Source organism: Phascolarctos cinereus, unplaced genomic scaffold (genome assembly GCF_003287225.1).
Source record: "Phascolarctos cinereus isolate Bilbo 61053 unplaced genomic scaffold, phaCin_HiC Scaffold_1;HRSCAF=81, whole genome shotgun sequence".
In the NCBI taxonomy this organism is placed as follows: domain Eukaryota; kingdom Metazoa; phylum Chordata; class Mammalia; order Diprotodontia; family Phascolarctidae; genus Phascolarctos; species Phascolarctos cinereus.
Window position 1 is genome coordinate 140,090,896 of NW_027555514.1, and position 15,442 is coordinate 140,106,337.

The following is a 15,442-nucleotide window of genomic DNA, read 5'->3' on the forward strand; positions in this document are numbered from 1 at the left end:
AGACATAGTCCAATAAACCATCCCTGTAACTGACCTGACCAAAACACTATGGCATAGTAGATAGAGTACTATATTTGGAATCAAGATTTTTTTTATCAAAACTCATACGCGTTCAAGTTGCATGACCTTAATTAAAGTTACTTAACCTTTCTTGTCTTCTATTCTTCATCTACTAAAGGGGGGGGGGGCGGGACTAGACTTCTAAGCCTTTTCCAGCTATAAATCTGGGATTCTATTGCTCTTCCCTGACCACTATTCCACACTACATGTAGCTCCTTGAAGCTAAAGACTGGCTTATTTTTTTTTAAATTTGTAACCTCAGTAATTATGGTTCCTTGTACATAGCAGATAGTTAACAGATGCTTTGTATCCACCCATTCATTCCTAAAGTCCTATTCTGATGCCTCTTTGTGGTGTAGAGGTGACCTTGGATTCTTAAAGGCTATGCTAGCTATGCAGGTCCCAATAAACTAGAAAGATTTTAAGACAAATGAAAAGCCCAAGAAATGGAGTTTCTGGGTAATTAATAATCAATGTATTAATTATGCTAGCGAACAGTCAATAAGTTGATGGTCCGTGATCTCCCTCAGTAACCAAAGACAAAACCATGGAGATCCCTGAATGTTTAAATACCTTTGGAAAAGGAGGTGTTCCTGACAGGTGAAAATCATTCCTGATTGGTGAACAATTAATGAGGGGGTAGGCAAATTAATGAGGAGGAGGTGGACTAAAAGTCATTAGTTTCTGCTAAGAATGGGACTTGATCATGAGACTCAGCTGCCTCCAGCAATCTGGAAAAAGGAATCCATCGCTACCCAGACCTGTTTGATTGATTTTCTTCTTCATAAGCTGGGTCACCCTAAATTCTAATGAAGGGTTCCAAGGACAGGGGCTTATTTACTAAGGGCAAGAATTCACCTAGATTACATTCTGTTTGTAAGGTCTTCTAGTTGAGTGGGGTCCCACCCAAGATCACAGAGTATGTACCTGGAGGATTTAGGTAATATCATCTATCAGCAAAGTCCTTCAGAGACTGACTGAATGACCTGCATGGGCTGGTCCCTGAATGAGGAAATGAAAGGAAAAACCTCAATCCTAATTTAATATTTTGTTATTAATATAATAAAAATAATCATTTCTCTCCATTTTAAGTATGATCTTGATGAAGGACCATATCTGTAAGTCTGAGGACCACCCTAGAAAAATTCACAGGCTCATTACCTTTGTTATCACCCCATAATGGATTTTTTGGTTACATCTGCTCATGAAGACAGTCTAATAAACTGACACAGTTGTGATCTGCATTGGTAGAGTAACCATGCCAGTGAAATCATAGATCACATCTAAGAGCTTTAATGGTTTTGAAGGGCCCTGTGTGTTTCTCCAAACTGGAGTGAGACCTATGTGGCCAAATCTGCAAAGTGGTCAATTTCTAAATATGAACTATTAACCTGGTGAGAACATGTGAAAAAGACTAAATATAAGCCCTTAAATATTTTACTTCATTGTGAAACATAAGGAACATAAGGCTTCCACATTAAGTGAAACCTTTTCACAAAAATACAAATGTTTAGATGTTGCTAAGTGTTCATTTTCTTAAGCTCCTCCACAATTTCAGGGAAATAAAAGGAAACTTACTGCCAATTTCTGTATACCTTGAAAATCTAGTACATCCTAAAAATAATTATGATGATAACACTGGGAAATCAAAAGTACCAAGACGACTAAAAATCTTGAACAGGGAGATGCCAGCATCAGTGGTTAATGATGCCATTTTGAATGTTTTAGTCAAAGAAAAAGAAGATGCACACGCTGATCCGGAAATTCAGCCTATGAAGGAAGACGATGGAACTTTTGGAGAATACAGGTTAGCACCTACTATGTATGCATCATCATTCTTATATTTTCTGTCAGTCAGGCACTCTATTTAAGCACCCACAACAGAAAATTTTTCTTTGCCTAGAAAGTTTCCTTCTTAACATTTGGCACTTTTCTCAAATTTCAAGTACAAACTTAGTTTAGAAAATGTGTAAATTCCAAGTCCTTTACTGTTAAAAAGTATTTCTGCTCTTCGTGAAATGTTTCTATTTTTTTATGGGGGTTTGGAGGTAGGATATTGATGGAAGACATAGCTCCATAGAGGTCCATGGGTATTCCTCCATATTTCTGAGAGCTATTTGACAGTATTTGTTCCCAGAGCCTTGTGATCCCCTTGTGCCTTCCTACTGCCTTGGAGTTAACGGTTGTTTTTTATAGTATGAAAGGTAAAAGCACTGCATGATTTGAGAGCCCCCATTCAGTACAAAGACGGGGTAGAGAATAAAAGGCTTTTCTCTCCCCCTTTCTATTATCTTTTGATACAGAAATGGCCAAGAATACAGTTCTAGAAATTGAGCACCCCATAGCCATGATTACACAGACTAATTAATTCAGCGTCCCCTTGCATTTCCTCCTTGCTCCTCCATGCACCTGGTATGTAGACATTCCCTCTACCACCATACACATACTTAACAACCTAATGAAAAGATTGGAATAATATTCATGGTACTTGGAAATACCCTTGCCTCCCCTCCTGGAAGAGTAGCTGTACCCAAATGTCCTTATTTTACAAAGTTTAATTTTTTAAAAACTGCTGTTACTTGCCAAATGAATGTAAGCATTCATTTGTAAGAATTTACATTTCAATAAGATATCAATTTTAGCCTTAAATGAAAACCCTAGAAATAATTTTTACTTTTTAAAAAGTATTTAATCCTTATGAAGAGCATGCATATGTCAGATCCATAGTGGTAAAGTGTTTTTTTTTTCCCACCTGAAAAGATTTTATATGGCAACATCTTTTTCCAAGAATATTTCTAACTTGGTAACCAAATGCTAAGATTAAAAAAATCACCATGGCTAGGCCACAAAATTGACTTAGAGGAGCAATCAAGAAACTGCAGTCAATTTTTCTCCCAAGTCACCAGCACTGCCTTCTACACAGGCTCCGAGTGATAGCCACTGTAATTCTCCATTTTATTGTATTCTCCAGTGGTATATACTACCATAGACAATATTATGTGGCCTTTGCTATTTTGTTGTTTTTTTAAATGCCAAGAGGCTTTTAAAAATAATTCCAGCAAATATGCCTGGCAAAACTCATCTAATTTTTGAGGTTTTTCCTTTTTTGGGAGGTGTGGCAATAAATAAATAAATATGATTCAATTAACATGTGTTTATTTAGTACCTGCTATGTGCTAGGCACATTGCTAGATACTGGCGAAACAAGTAGAAAGGAAATCATCCTACTCTTAAGGAGCTTGATTAGAATCATAAAAATCCCTTCCAGTATAAAACTAGAAAGTGACACAGTAGTAATTTGTCAAACAGTATACTTAGCCAATATAGAAAGAGCCTTTGTGATCTTTGATTTGAACTTAATTTTTAAAAAAAGTAATGGCTATATCTATACCCAATCCATTAGCCATATACTCATGACTAGAGTGTTGTATAGACTTTTGATGGTTAAACTTCTTATGACCCTCTAGGCAGCATTTCATCTACCAGAGTTTTAATGATTTAGTCTTGGCTTGGTCCCATCATTAAAGAAATGCGTTCCTAATCTGCTATTTATGCAAATATGTTCTTGCCCAAATATATTTTAAATAAAGATTAATGACTTTGTTAAGCTTGTCTCAGTACAGAATCGCGGAGGGCATTCGTTTCTTTAACAGGTGAAAATTTTGGTAGTCCAAAAGAATGCTTTTGAAATACATCTATATGATGTATTAAGCCCTTTTTACTCTGTCTCTGTAGGCCTCTTAATTCAGGATAGGGACAAAAAGACTTGTAAACAACTGTGAATTGTATACTATGGCACTGAAACATTTTTCATACCAAAAGAAAAAACTGATTGTGAATGCCAAAGGACGGTTTCCATTTTATTTGTATGGGTGATACGATACACTGGCAAATTCTGGAAAATTTGCCCATCCATACTCCTCAATTTGGTTATTTCTTTTTCATTATAATTAGGGGTAAGTGTGCTACCAAAGAAGTTCAAAAACTTGAGATCTGAATCTGGGACAGAGCCTTCACTAAGTTGTCCCCCACATCTGGAGACATTTTCTTTCTAATTCCTAGCACCCTGCCTCTTTTAGTTCTGATTTTTCCCTACAGCAGAAACTTCTTAGACTAAATTTTTTTTTGAGACAAGCAAGTTTATAGTAAGGTTAAGGGGTTTACAAATTCTTACTTAAATTTCTTCAAATTTCCCCAAAACAAGGCTAAAATTTCTTGAGACTTGCAAATAGGTAGCAAGAGTGAAGGACTTAACCAAATTCTTACTACATTTCTTCAAATTTGCTCAAAAAAGACTTAAAATTTCATGAGACAAGCAAAGATCTAGCAAAGGTGAAGGAGTTAACAAACATATTCAAATTGAAGCTAAGACTCCTGTGTTGATTTGGTGACCTTAGTACATGAACCCTCAAACCTGCCCATTTGAATAGTTTTTCTGGCACATAATAATGACCTTATAGAAGTCTCTAGGCATTCCCCTCCTCCTCTGCTTAAAGTAGGTGACAGCTTATCCCAGGTAAATGGTCCACAATGCTGATTCTATGTGTTTTACTGAATGTGTCCCTCTCAGCTCCCCCGCCCAAAAGAGTGGCCATTAACTACCTTGGCAGTTATTTTTAAAATTCATTTATGTACAGATTATTTGGTCTAAAATAGGCCCCCTGTTGTCTTATTTATCTTGCTGGAGCTATGCTTCATTATCTGCTGACAGTTGATATTACTTTTGTATGCTTGTCAAATAAATGATTGACCTTCATTTTATCAGTGCTTTTCTGCATACTGCTTCTTATCTGCTTGGTTCTGTTTAAATATCCTTGGATTTTCATGCAATGAATCTGGCACTTGGTCTACTGCTCCATTTTGGCTTCTCCACCAACCGTTTGCTATCAGAGCTTTGTGAACCCATGATCTATTGTTGAGCAGGCCTGAAAGGAATGCTGACCTTTATTCTCACGCCACCAAAACACTGTGGGATTTAAATCTGGCTTTCCAATGGTGATTGAAGGGACTAAGCAGACGATTCAAAGGGAGTGTGGTCCTGCTCAAGTCTATCTGCTCATCACTTCTAATGTTTTGGGATTCCAAAGTGATGGATAGCAAGGGCAATGCTAATGCTGGCGTAATCATAGTGCTAAAATCATGAATGTTTACAGCCATCTGGTCATGTTTCTTTGACTCAAAGTTAATTCATATGTGATATGTTTGCAAAACATTTCAAAGGGGGGGGTAATTTTGTGCATACATGTATATATACATACCTACATACATATATATATAAAATTATATATGTATTATATATATGCATTATATATATGCATAATATGGTTTCTCAGTCAAGGAAAGTTACATTTCTTGACTTCTTAAGTGATAAACCAGAATTTTATAAATGAAACTGAAACACTTATCACATATGTGATTACATTGTTCACTCTGTAGGGTCCTAAGGGAGTTAATGGTTCTGATGAGTGTCTTAGATTTTTTTTTTAATAAATTGTTTAATTTTTCAAAAGAGGGTGAAAACTCACAAGAGTCCACAAACAAAATGACTTGCAAAAAACGGCCACCAGTCATTGCAGCTTCATGACTATTTTTTATACTTCAGTGACGCTGCCTCAGAACTTTCCCCTTTGGTTGATTCTGCTATCATGTAATGTATTTAAAAGACTTTTTCATGCCATGCTTTATGGGAAAAAAAAAAGATTCCAGGTGTTGCCTGTTGAATTTATTCATTTATTTATTATTCCTTTTTGACAACGCGTTAAAATTCCATTCCCTTCCCTGGATCACCAGGGTCCCTTTCATACTTTGCACCCCTAGGGAGCCGTAAGCATGACACTTTTCATCAAATTCATGCTTTCCTAATTCTAAATCATAGGATGCTGACCATGCCAGGAGGCACTAAGTCAAAGCTTCTGTCAAGACAAGAAATTTTTTAAAAAATTCATTCTTCCTTTATTCCTTCTAATCCAAGGAGTGCCAGCAGCTCCCTGGGTAATTCAACTCTTGCCTAGCCAGAGTGTAGTTTACAAGGTGCAAAAAGAGGGAAGGAGGGACTTCCCATGGCTAAATTTGTTTTGTACACGCTACCACCTCCCACCCTTGCTCCAATACCCTGCAGGTACCTCTGGTGGAAATCTGCAGTTCTCTTTGTTTATTTCTTTGATTATACAGACATTAGAATCTGCATCCTTTCTAGCATATAGAAAAATCAGAGAAACAATGCAACCAACTGTGTAAGTATTTTTTCATTCTTTAGATCAATCTTTTGTTAAAACCAAAAAGAACCTTGATCAAAAGTCATACCATTGATGGTCAATTAAAGTTATTGTCTACTACACTGACCCAAACTCCCATTGTATGAATCCTGTAATTCCTGTGACTAGGGAGCCTATGTCACACATTCACTAACACATACTATATGAGATGAAGATGCTTATTTTGTAGTATGGGGCAATTACATAATCCAATTGAGGAGAGAAATGTATTCAGTAGAATACCTTATGATGGATATTTGTTTTTTCTTAAAGAGTCAAGGTAATACAGGAAATGGTCAGTCACTTTAGCTATATAAGAGAGTAACTAGGACATAAGATTCAGAAAGTATCCCAACACATTCTCCATTGCCGCTGAGTTTCACTCAATAGACACTTACTGAGCATGCTCCACTGTGTATAAATCATAATATCCCCCTGAAATTAATTATTTAGGTCATGGGGAGGAAAAAATACAGACCAGAGCTTTGCTATAATGTTCTACTGAGGTTCTGTATAGCAGAACTGCCTTGTAAGTGAGGAAATTCAGTAACTAAATCCCTCTAGATGGAAATCACATTAAATCAAAGACCATTGAATAGCAAACACTATTATAACAAGTTTCCAGTGCAAAAGAAGATATGCTTCAAAGGAACAGGGAATTCATCAGGGAGTGTTTTCTGTACTGATACATTCCACATCTTCATAGTCAGTCTTCATGAATTGTTCTGTGCAAAATAGCAGGATAATAGAAATCCCACCCAGGGAAATAATGTATACAAAAGCATCTGGAAGAGTATAGTGCTATATGAATCATTATTATTGTTATTATAATCATTATTAATTACAGTATATATGAGCATCCAAATGAATAAATTTGAAAGGTAAAATTACCAACAGACAGCTTTTATCAAGAAAGATGCATTGCTGAAAAGTTTGACTTATCCATCTAGTACATTGTTAGAACAGTTTAAAGAAGATATATTTTTACTTTTCTCTAACTGAACAAAGCTTCAAAATTGCCCTTCCTTCTTCCAGCATGAGATATTGTGATATATGTTTTTTTTCTACTATATAACCATATTATCTCCCTTACAGGTTATGAATGTTCTTAATGAATGACTTAATGAATAAAGTGTTTACTAAGTACTTCCTATGTGCAAAGCACTATGCTAAGCACAAGAGATACAAATAGAAAGGCAAGACAGACCCTGCTTTTATGGAGCCCATGTTGTAATGGGGGAGACAATACATATGGAAGGTTTCAGCTGCAAGTCAATTCTGTTTAAGATAATGTGCTATGAATTATTTCAGCATAAAAGGAATTCTAATCTTTGAAGCTTTGGGGATGTTAAACATTAATACTTAATATTGCTGTTCATGAAATGAGTTTTCCATTTATTTATGGTTTTTAAAAGCATTTATAACTTCTATTTCTTACTTGTAGAGCCCAGAGATAGACAGTAGAGTATAGCCAAGTTGGATCATGGTTTTGAAATAGTCTCTCCTCCAGTTTCTAAGTACACATTTATGTTGAAGAAGAGACTTTCAAAAATCAGACTCGGCAAGGTACTTCTCCTTGCCAAGTTACTACCCCTTGGGTAGCTTTAAAGAGGGGAAAGCCAAAGACTAGTGTGTTGTTCTGGGCTTCAGACTTGTAAGCTCTCACATTCTCCACCAAGAATACAAAATTCACACTCAACAAGGGCTTTTTCTGGAGCAGCTAGGTGGCGCAGTGAATAGAGCAGCAGTCCTGGATTCAGGAGGACCTAAGTTCAAATCTGGCCTCAGACACATAACACTTACTAGGTGTGTGACCCTGGGCAAGTCACTTAACCCCATTGCCTAGCCAAAAACAAAAAACTAAAAATAAGGGCTTTTTCTTTGTTCATCAAAGAGTTATTTCTTGAATAGAATCTCTCTAGCCTACTTCTGATTCTTGAAGTAAGCTGGATTGCTGTTCTGTTCTTCAAACCTTGTCCATTCTCTTTTTGTCTGCCTCTTGCTTTTGAATAAGGGTTAAATTAGAATGGAGGTTTTTAGAAGCTAATAGACGAATCTATGCTTCTTATCTGACAGATTAGTTTCCCTCCCTCCTTTTCAGATTAAATTCATTTTCCCTTGTATAGATGTACATTTTTCTGACAGAATAAAAAAAAGAAATCAGGATGATCAATCTTGATTTTTGAGTTTGCAGGGTGGAGTCTAGGGTTAGGAGGTAGGAGGGGAGTCATGCAAAGAAATGAATATAATACAGATGAAAAATGCAATGATGATCTCTTTGGCGTACTAAATGAGCCCATCACAAGTTAATTTCAACAAGACATTTGACAAATTCTCTTATGTAATTTTTGTAGACAAGATGGTGAAATGTGGGCTTCTTGATAATACAGTTGGGAGAATTTTATAACCAGTTGAGCAAGCATATCTTAATATTGTTCATTCATAGATTGATATCAATCCGGAAGGAAGTTGGTATGCCACAGGGTTATGTATTTGTTCCAGTCCCATTCGACATTTTTATCAATAACTTGAATGAAGAAATAGAAGGCATGCTTACCAAATTTACAGATGACAAAAAGTGTGGAGAGCTCAAGATTCAAAAAGATATAAAAAGGCTAAAGTAATGTCTGTCTGTCCCCCCAACCCAGCAAAAAAAAAAAACAAAAAAAAAACAACTATAAGATGAAATATATCAGGAATCAATATTAAGGCCTGTAATTACTTTCAGAACATAAATTTCATTATTATGGGATTAAAGACACCTGGCATCAGGACTTAGTAAAAAATACATAGGGGAAGGAGGGATATGGGAGTATTAAACTGCCAACTCAATATAAGCCAACTTTATGATTTGGCTACTAAAAAGTCTAACACAAACAGACTACATAAATAGAAGCACAATGTTCAGATGCAGTGAGGCAATAACTCCACTGTACTCTGCCAGTGGGCAGGTGACATCTGGAGCACCATGTCTTAGAATGAACATTCATAAAATAGAATCGTAATTGGAAATCATGTTATATGAGGAGCAGTTGAAGGCACTAGAAGTGATAACCAGAATATAATTTACAGGAAAAATGTCAATTGCCTCCACATATTTGAAGGCCTATCATTTGGAAAAAGAATTAGACATGTCATATAATAGAATATGATTGATGGGCAAAAGTTATAGGGAGACAGATAATAATTCATTATAAGGATGCATTTTCTAACAAAGCTGTCCCTACAAGGAATGCACTGCCACATTGAGTTTCCCTTTATGGGGAGTGTCCAGACAAAAGCTGGATGACTATTTGTCAGAGATATATCACATAAGAGATTCTCACAATGGTTGGATACCGATGACCCCTAAAATTCCTTCCCACTTTAAGATTTTATGGTGTTTTCCTAACCACTACAATTGGTTTCTCGGGGAAGAATCTGGTTCAATAATATTGTAGCAACTAAAAATATTGCATTACAGAAATAATTTCTTCATCAAATATAAATCCCTACTACTACTGAATTAGAGAAGGTTATTTTCTGAAGATTCCTTCTTGGAAAAAAGTTCTGATGTGAATTTCTGGATAATGAGCTAAAATGTTGGTCTTGATCAGAGTACATTGTTGGGAAGGAAATAAAAGATGTTCTAAGATCAATAGACTGCCTTTTTTAATACCATACACAAACTTCCTCTTTTCCCTTATTTCCATTCTTTGAAATAGAAAATAAAAGTATATTGTTGTTGTTTTTCCTTCATTCTTGAAGATAACCCAGGTCATAAATGGCTATCACAATTCTGCGCTGTTGAATTAGAACACACTCCCTGGTTCACTCTATCCAAAGAACATACTGAGACCTTTGAGCAGAGATGTAAGCAAACTTTGTCTTGCAAAACATTATTGACTTATTTAATCTTCAGATTTCCATCAGAACTGAATTATTAAAAGGAAAGGTGTTGTAAGCATGTGTGGTTTGGGGGCAGCAAGTGAGGACTGGAAGGAAAGGAACAGTTTTTTAAAAGGTTTTTTTTGAATTTTCCATAGTATCACTCAGAATATTCAGAATATATCAATGTGAGAGTAATTTTACAGACTTAATGCTCAAGCAAAATTTTATCTTTCCAACTTAATGTATCTTCACCTCCATTAACTGGCATTCTTACAGGAAAAAAATAAAGTACTGTACACTTTCAGGATATGGATTTTGCTTTTCTTCTTAGGCTATTTTCATTTGTTTCTTCTGCACCCTTTTAATGGAATGTGTAGGTCTCTTGAAAGGTAAGGTTGAAGTTTGTAAGCCTGGCCTGCATTCTATAACCAAAATGATTTGAAATGCAACACTTTGCTTCCTTCTTCTAGATCAGAAAGAATCAATATTTTTCATTTAACCAAATTCATTCTTCATTCATGTTCAAGGAATCCAAGAGATTAAAAGGTTTAACAGACTAACTCCACTACCTATCATAAGCTCTCCTCCCCACTTTGGGAATCAAAACAGTGGTTTCTCAGTGACATTTCTACCCCCACCCCTTATTTAATGCTTGCCATTATTTCTAAATTGCTTTCAAATCAGGGATTAAATCTCTCATTAAAAGGAACATGCACCATAGACAGTCCATTCTCTCTCTCTCTCTCTACTGAAGAGTTCATATTTAAACCATCACTGTACCTGATTTCCATGACAACCACATCATATTAATTTGGTGACTAGGTTTGGCTAGGGGACTTCGAGACTGCATCAGCTTTGACATAATCTGCATGCACGTACCCTTTTGTTTAATAGTTTCAAAAGAAGTCTACACAAAAGATAGGTTTCAACTGCAGTGTTTTGCTGTCTTGTTTTTCTCCTCCAGCGATGCAGAGGATCACAAACCTTTAAAAAAGGGAAGTCGGACGCCTTCGGACAGGACTGTGAAAAAAGAAGACAGCGATGATAGTCTGGTTGACTATGGAGAAGGGGTAAATGGCCAGTTCAATGAGGATGGTTCCTTTATTGGACAATACAGTGGTAAGAAAGAGAAAGAACCAGCTGAAGGGAATGAAAGTTCTGAGGCTCCTTCTCCCGTCAATGCCATGAACTCCTTTGTTTAATCTTTGAATTCACTGCCGACACACCCGTGTTCTCCGTGATATTTTTTAAAAGCACTAGTATGTCAGCCTTCTCACACTGTGAACATGTAGGTAGAAAAGTTACTTTCTACTGTGTGTTTATACCATGAGACAGATAGATCAAACATTTACACAAATGAATAACTCAGTAAAAGTGGTACATTAGTGTCGATTGGAGTACAAAATGCAGACTTTTCATTCAAAATGCGTATCTTTTAGAAATTTCTTCAGAACTGACAAATAATACAACAACAGACAATGTTATTTCCTGGTGAAGATACAGTGCAATGCATGAAAAATGCTACCACATTCTACAAAAAAAACCTGTATATGTTATTAAAACAGGGTTTGATATTTTGTAATGCAGTCCTTGGCTGAATCCCTAGATATGAATTCCATTTTCATTGTCAAGAGTGTTATCGTAGTATTATCTAGAACTTCAATGTCTTTGTGGACATTGTTGTGAAATTGGTGACTTAATGTCTAGCTATCATAAGTCTTCTTGCAAGACAATTAGGAACAGTATATACAGTATAGAATTGCTAAATGAGTGAAGTATGACACTTGCATTTGCTTACTGAGATTCTTATTACCTTCTCTTTGCTCCTATTACTTTATCGCCTTCTAAATCTATCGAGTATTACAGCAGTACAGTGTTCTGTTTTTTTTTTCCATCTAGACAGTGGATTGTTTAGGCAAAAACAACATGCATTTCAGTGCATTTTGAAATCAGTACAGTCCTGAAGCAAATTGAAAGCAAACCATTTAAAATTTTCTTCGAACAAATAAAAAAAAAATCCAGAAAACACAGAGCAAGATACATTCAGTGCCTTCATACAATATGCATTCCATAATATGCTACCCTGCTAAAATCAGTTGGTGTAATAAAAGTGGATCAGTGGACTACCATCACTGCCAAAAAAAAAAAAACCCACCTTTTTAAACAACCTAGAAGCAATGAAAGTCTTTGTGCTGCAAAATGGAAACACCATTTCAAAGGCATGAAAGTACTGTGTGTTTTGAGGGTTTGTTTCTTGAGGATTGAAAAAAAAGCTTCACAACCAACCAGAGCACATATCATGATTGCGTAGCCTTATAGGTTTTCCAAAAACAAAACAAAACAAAATAAAAACAATCAAATTCAGCTAGGGAAGCAAGAGATCAACTTGGTGGCAAAACATAAACAAAAACAATCTGTTTGCTCCAAAAGGCCATGACACCATGCCAACAGCTGTACATGATCCTCTAAGTCTTTACTTGACCCATGTGGCAGCTTTTCGAACCATGTACAGCATTAAGCAATGTGTATATAAATTGTTATGGACAACTTCAGAATCTGAGAACTCTGACAAGTGCTAATAAGGCCTAGTGGTTAAAAGGATTACAGTTATTAGTTTAAAAAAAAAACAGCATTCTCTCACATTCATGAACTCTATCAAATGGTTTACCTCCAAATATGAAATTTTATAACAACCTATGGTTGAAGGAATGCTCAGTTTCATTTGCCAATAAATTGGTTTCTCATAACTTGCATCAAGTTTAATTTTAAGTAAAGCTTTTTATATGTAGATATTTTGTTGAATTTGTAAATACACTTAAAGTGTAGATGCTATATGCTTATAGGTGTTACATACAAATAAACACAATCAAAATGTTTATGTTGTACTGTGTAAGAAGTATGATAGCCGGTGGAGTGCATGGGATTTGAAAGCATCTACTTATACATCTTTTTTCTTTTCCTTTTTTTTTTTTTTGCTGTGAAACAAATAGTGAACTGTTTAATGTATCAACAGGAGGTTTCTAGATAAAATCTTCAGAGCTAATGCCTGTGGGGTACAATAGGCCTTAGTCATCTAGCCGCTTTTATGTGTGTAGGTAAAGCACAGTCTGAAGGAATCCCAAATGAAGATGGCCACATATTCTTTCATAGCACTGCATTTGCTTCTCCCAAATCAGCCTTCACATTGATACTAAAAAAAAAAAAAGACCAGATTGATCAGAGAGCACAAAAATAAGTGTTACTAGGGATTTACCAATGTTCTTAGTAACAGAAGGAAAACAAGTACAATTTTTACTCTTCTGTAATGGTAGATGCTAAATTTATCTGTGCATGAAAGGGTCACTTCTGTAATAGTGCAACAGATTTTGTAATTAAAAAAATTAAATGTGGTTTAAAATTTCCATTCTTGGTTGTCATTTGTCAAGTTCCTTGTCGATTCTGCATGGCCCACAGGGAGGCTATGATGACCTCCAATAACTGGATCCCTGACTTGTTACTCTGTAAATCTGTGTGAAACTTCAGGTGTTCTAAGAACTAAATTTCTTATACCTGAGTCCTATTTTCCATGATGCCTGACTGTTATGGTTCCCTAACACTGACTCTCCCTCTCTGCCTCCTTCATTCCTTGGATTAACACCTAAATCTTTGACTTAATTCAGCTAATGGTATTAGTATATCATTTATCATTCACATTCCTTTATCTCACCTTCTCTCCCTCCCAAAAAAAGACTGATTTCCCAGTGTTCAGCCTCCTTTCCAACTTTCACCTCTGTGGGATCATCAGTCCAAAACCCAGTCCTTTAGCTGCACTTACTCTGTCATTTGGTTTTTTACCTAATTTGGTGGGGGAGGATTTGTCTAGTCTCCCAATCACAGCATTCCTTGGCCTAGCCTACTGCACTGCTCAGAAATCAAGTTCTGACTCTTTGCATTGGACTTGATTTCCATTTCCCTTGGAGCTCTGAAATGTTACCTAATCTGTTCTGTGAACATTTATTAAATATAATGAAACCTAAAATGGGCATCTACAAGGTTATTTCTCTGACAAAATGTCTTCAGACAGGCAGATGAGGGCACTCTCTCTCCACTCTTCATCTTCCCTTTATTCCACTTCAGTCCACAGCAGCAGTCTTAAAACCAAGGAACTGCTAATGCAGTTTCTCAGAGTCGGAACATGTTTTTGAAAGTGAGCCAAGTGCACGTTAATTATCCTCAAGACACACAAGAAATTTTAGGCATCACCACCAGAGGGCTCCCAAATTTTCCAACCAATGCAAAGGAAATAGGTACATAAAAAGGAATATCAGTTTTCAGTGATTCTGATGCCTGCTATAACTCAGCCTAGTAGTGAAAAGAATGAGTTTCCAACTAGGAAAGATGAAATTTGGAACATTTTTCTTGAAAAGCCTAATGGCAGAACTATGTAATAGAGCAATTGATTTGGTTTCAGAGGAAAGAAGAGGATCTGAGTTCCAAATCAGCTCTGCTCCTTACTACCTGTGTGACAAGTCATTTTACTTTTCCTGGCCTCAATTTTGTTATAGGTAAAATTAGGGGTTGAACTAAACAATCTCTAAAGTCCCTTCTAGGTCTTTATCCTTTGAAATGTTATTGGTTCTGTGGACCTCATGGAAATCTTGTTAGGTATTACTGTCGTATTCATATTAAAAGTTAATTTGTATTGACATATTTTGTTATCCCATCACCTTCATTTCCTAAAATTTCCCAGCCCAGTGAGTCATCCATTTGTAGCATAAAGAAGGGGAAAAGGGAGCTCACAGTTTAGCAAAAGCAACCAACACATCAATAGAGTCTGACAGTATGTATGACGTCACACACCTTTAATCCTACATCTCTATAAAAAAGGGAGGAAGATTTAATTTCTCATCTCTTCTCAAGGACCAATTTTGATCATTATAATAATAAGGCATTCAAAAAAATTTTTGTTACTGTTTTTTCCGTTTTCATTTTTGTAGTCATTGTATATATTGCTTTCTTGGTAGTTCTTACTATACTTTGCATCACTTCATATATCTTCACATGACTCTGAACTCCTCACATTCATCATTTCTTAAAGCATATTAATCCATCATATTCATGTACCACCATTCAAGTTTAGTTACCTGCCAATCAATGAGCTTCTACTTTGTTTCTGTTTCTGTGTTACCACAAGAACTTTTGCTATGATTATTATCCTTGCTATGGGACCTTTATGTCTTGACAAATACACGTAGCTGTGGGATCTCTGAGTAAAAAGG

General features: G+C 36.0%; 1 protein-coding gene across 20 annotated transcripts in view; it reads left to right on the forward strand.

Moving 5' to 3' along the window:
- NRCAM (neuronal cell adhesion molecule) overlaps positions 1 to 13,585 on the forward strand; it is a 314,411-nt gene extending 300,826 nt beyond the window's left edge. For 16 of the 20 annotated variants that reach the window (XM_078154286.1, XM_078154292.1, XM_078154297.1 and 13 more), the window contains 2 exons: positions 1,789 to 1,867; positions 11,149 to 13,585. In XM_078154286.1, coding sequence (XP_078010412.1) covers positions 1,789 to 1,867; positions 11,149 to 11,386 — 317 coding nt within the window. In that variant the 3' untranslated portion in view covers positions 11,387 to 13,585. Of the gene's footprint in view, positions 1 to 1,788; positions 1,868 to 6,231; positions 6,308 to 10,515; positions 10,574 to 11,148 lie in introns of those variants that run through there. The other 4 variants (XM_078154305.1, XM_078154311.1, XM_078154329.1 and 1 more) reach the window with 2 other exon arrangements.
- The last annotated feature ends 1,857 nt before the right edge of the window (positions 13,586 to 15,442 follow it).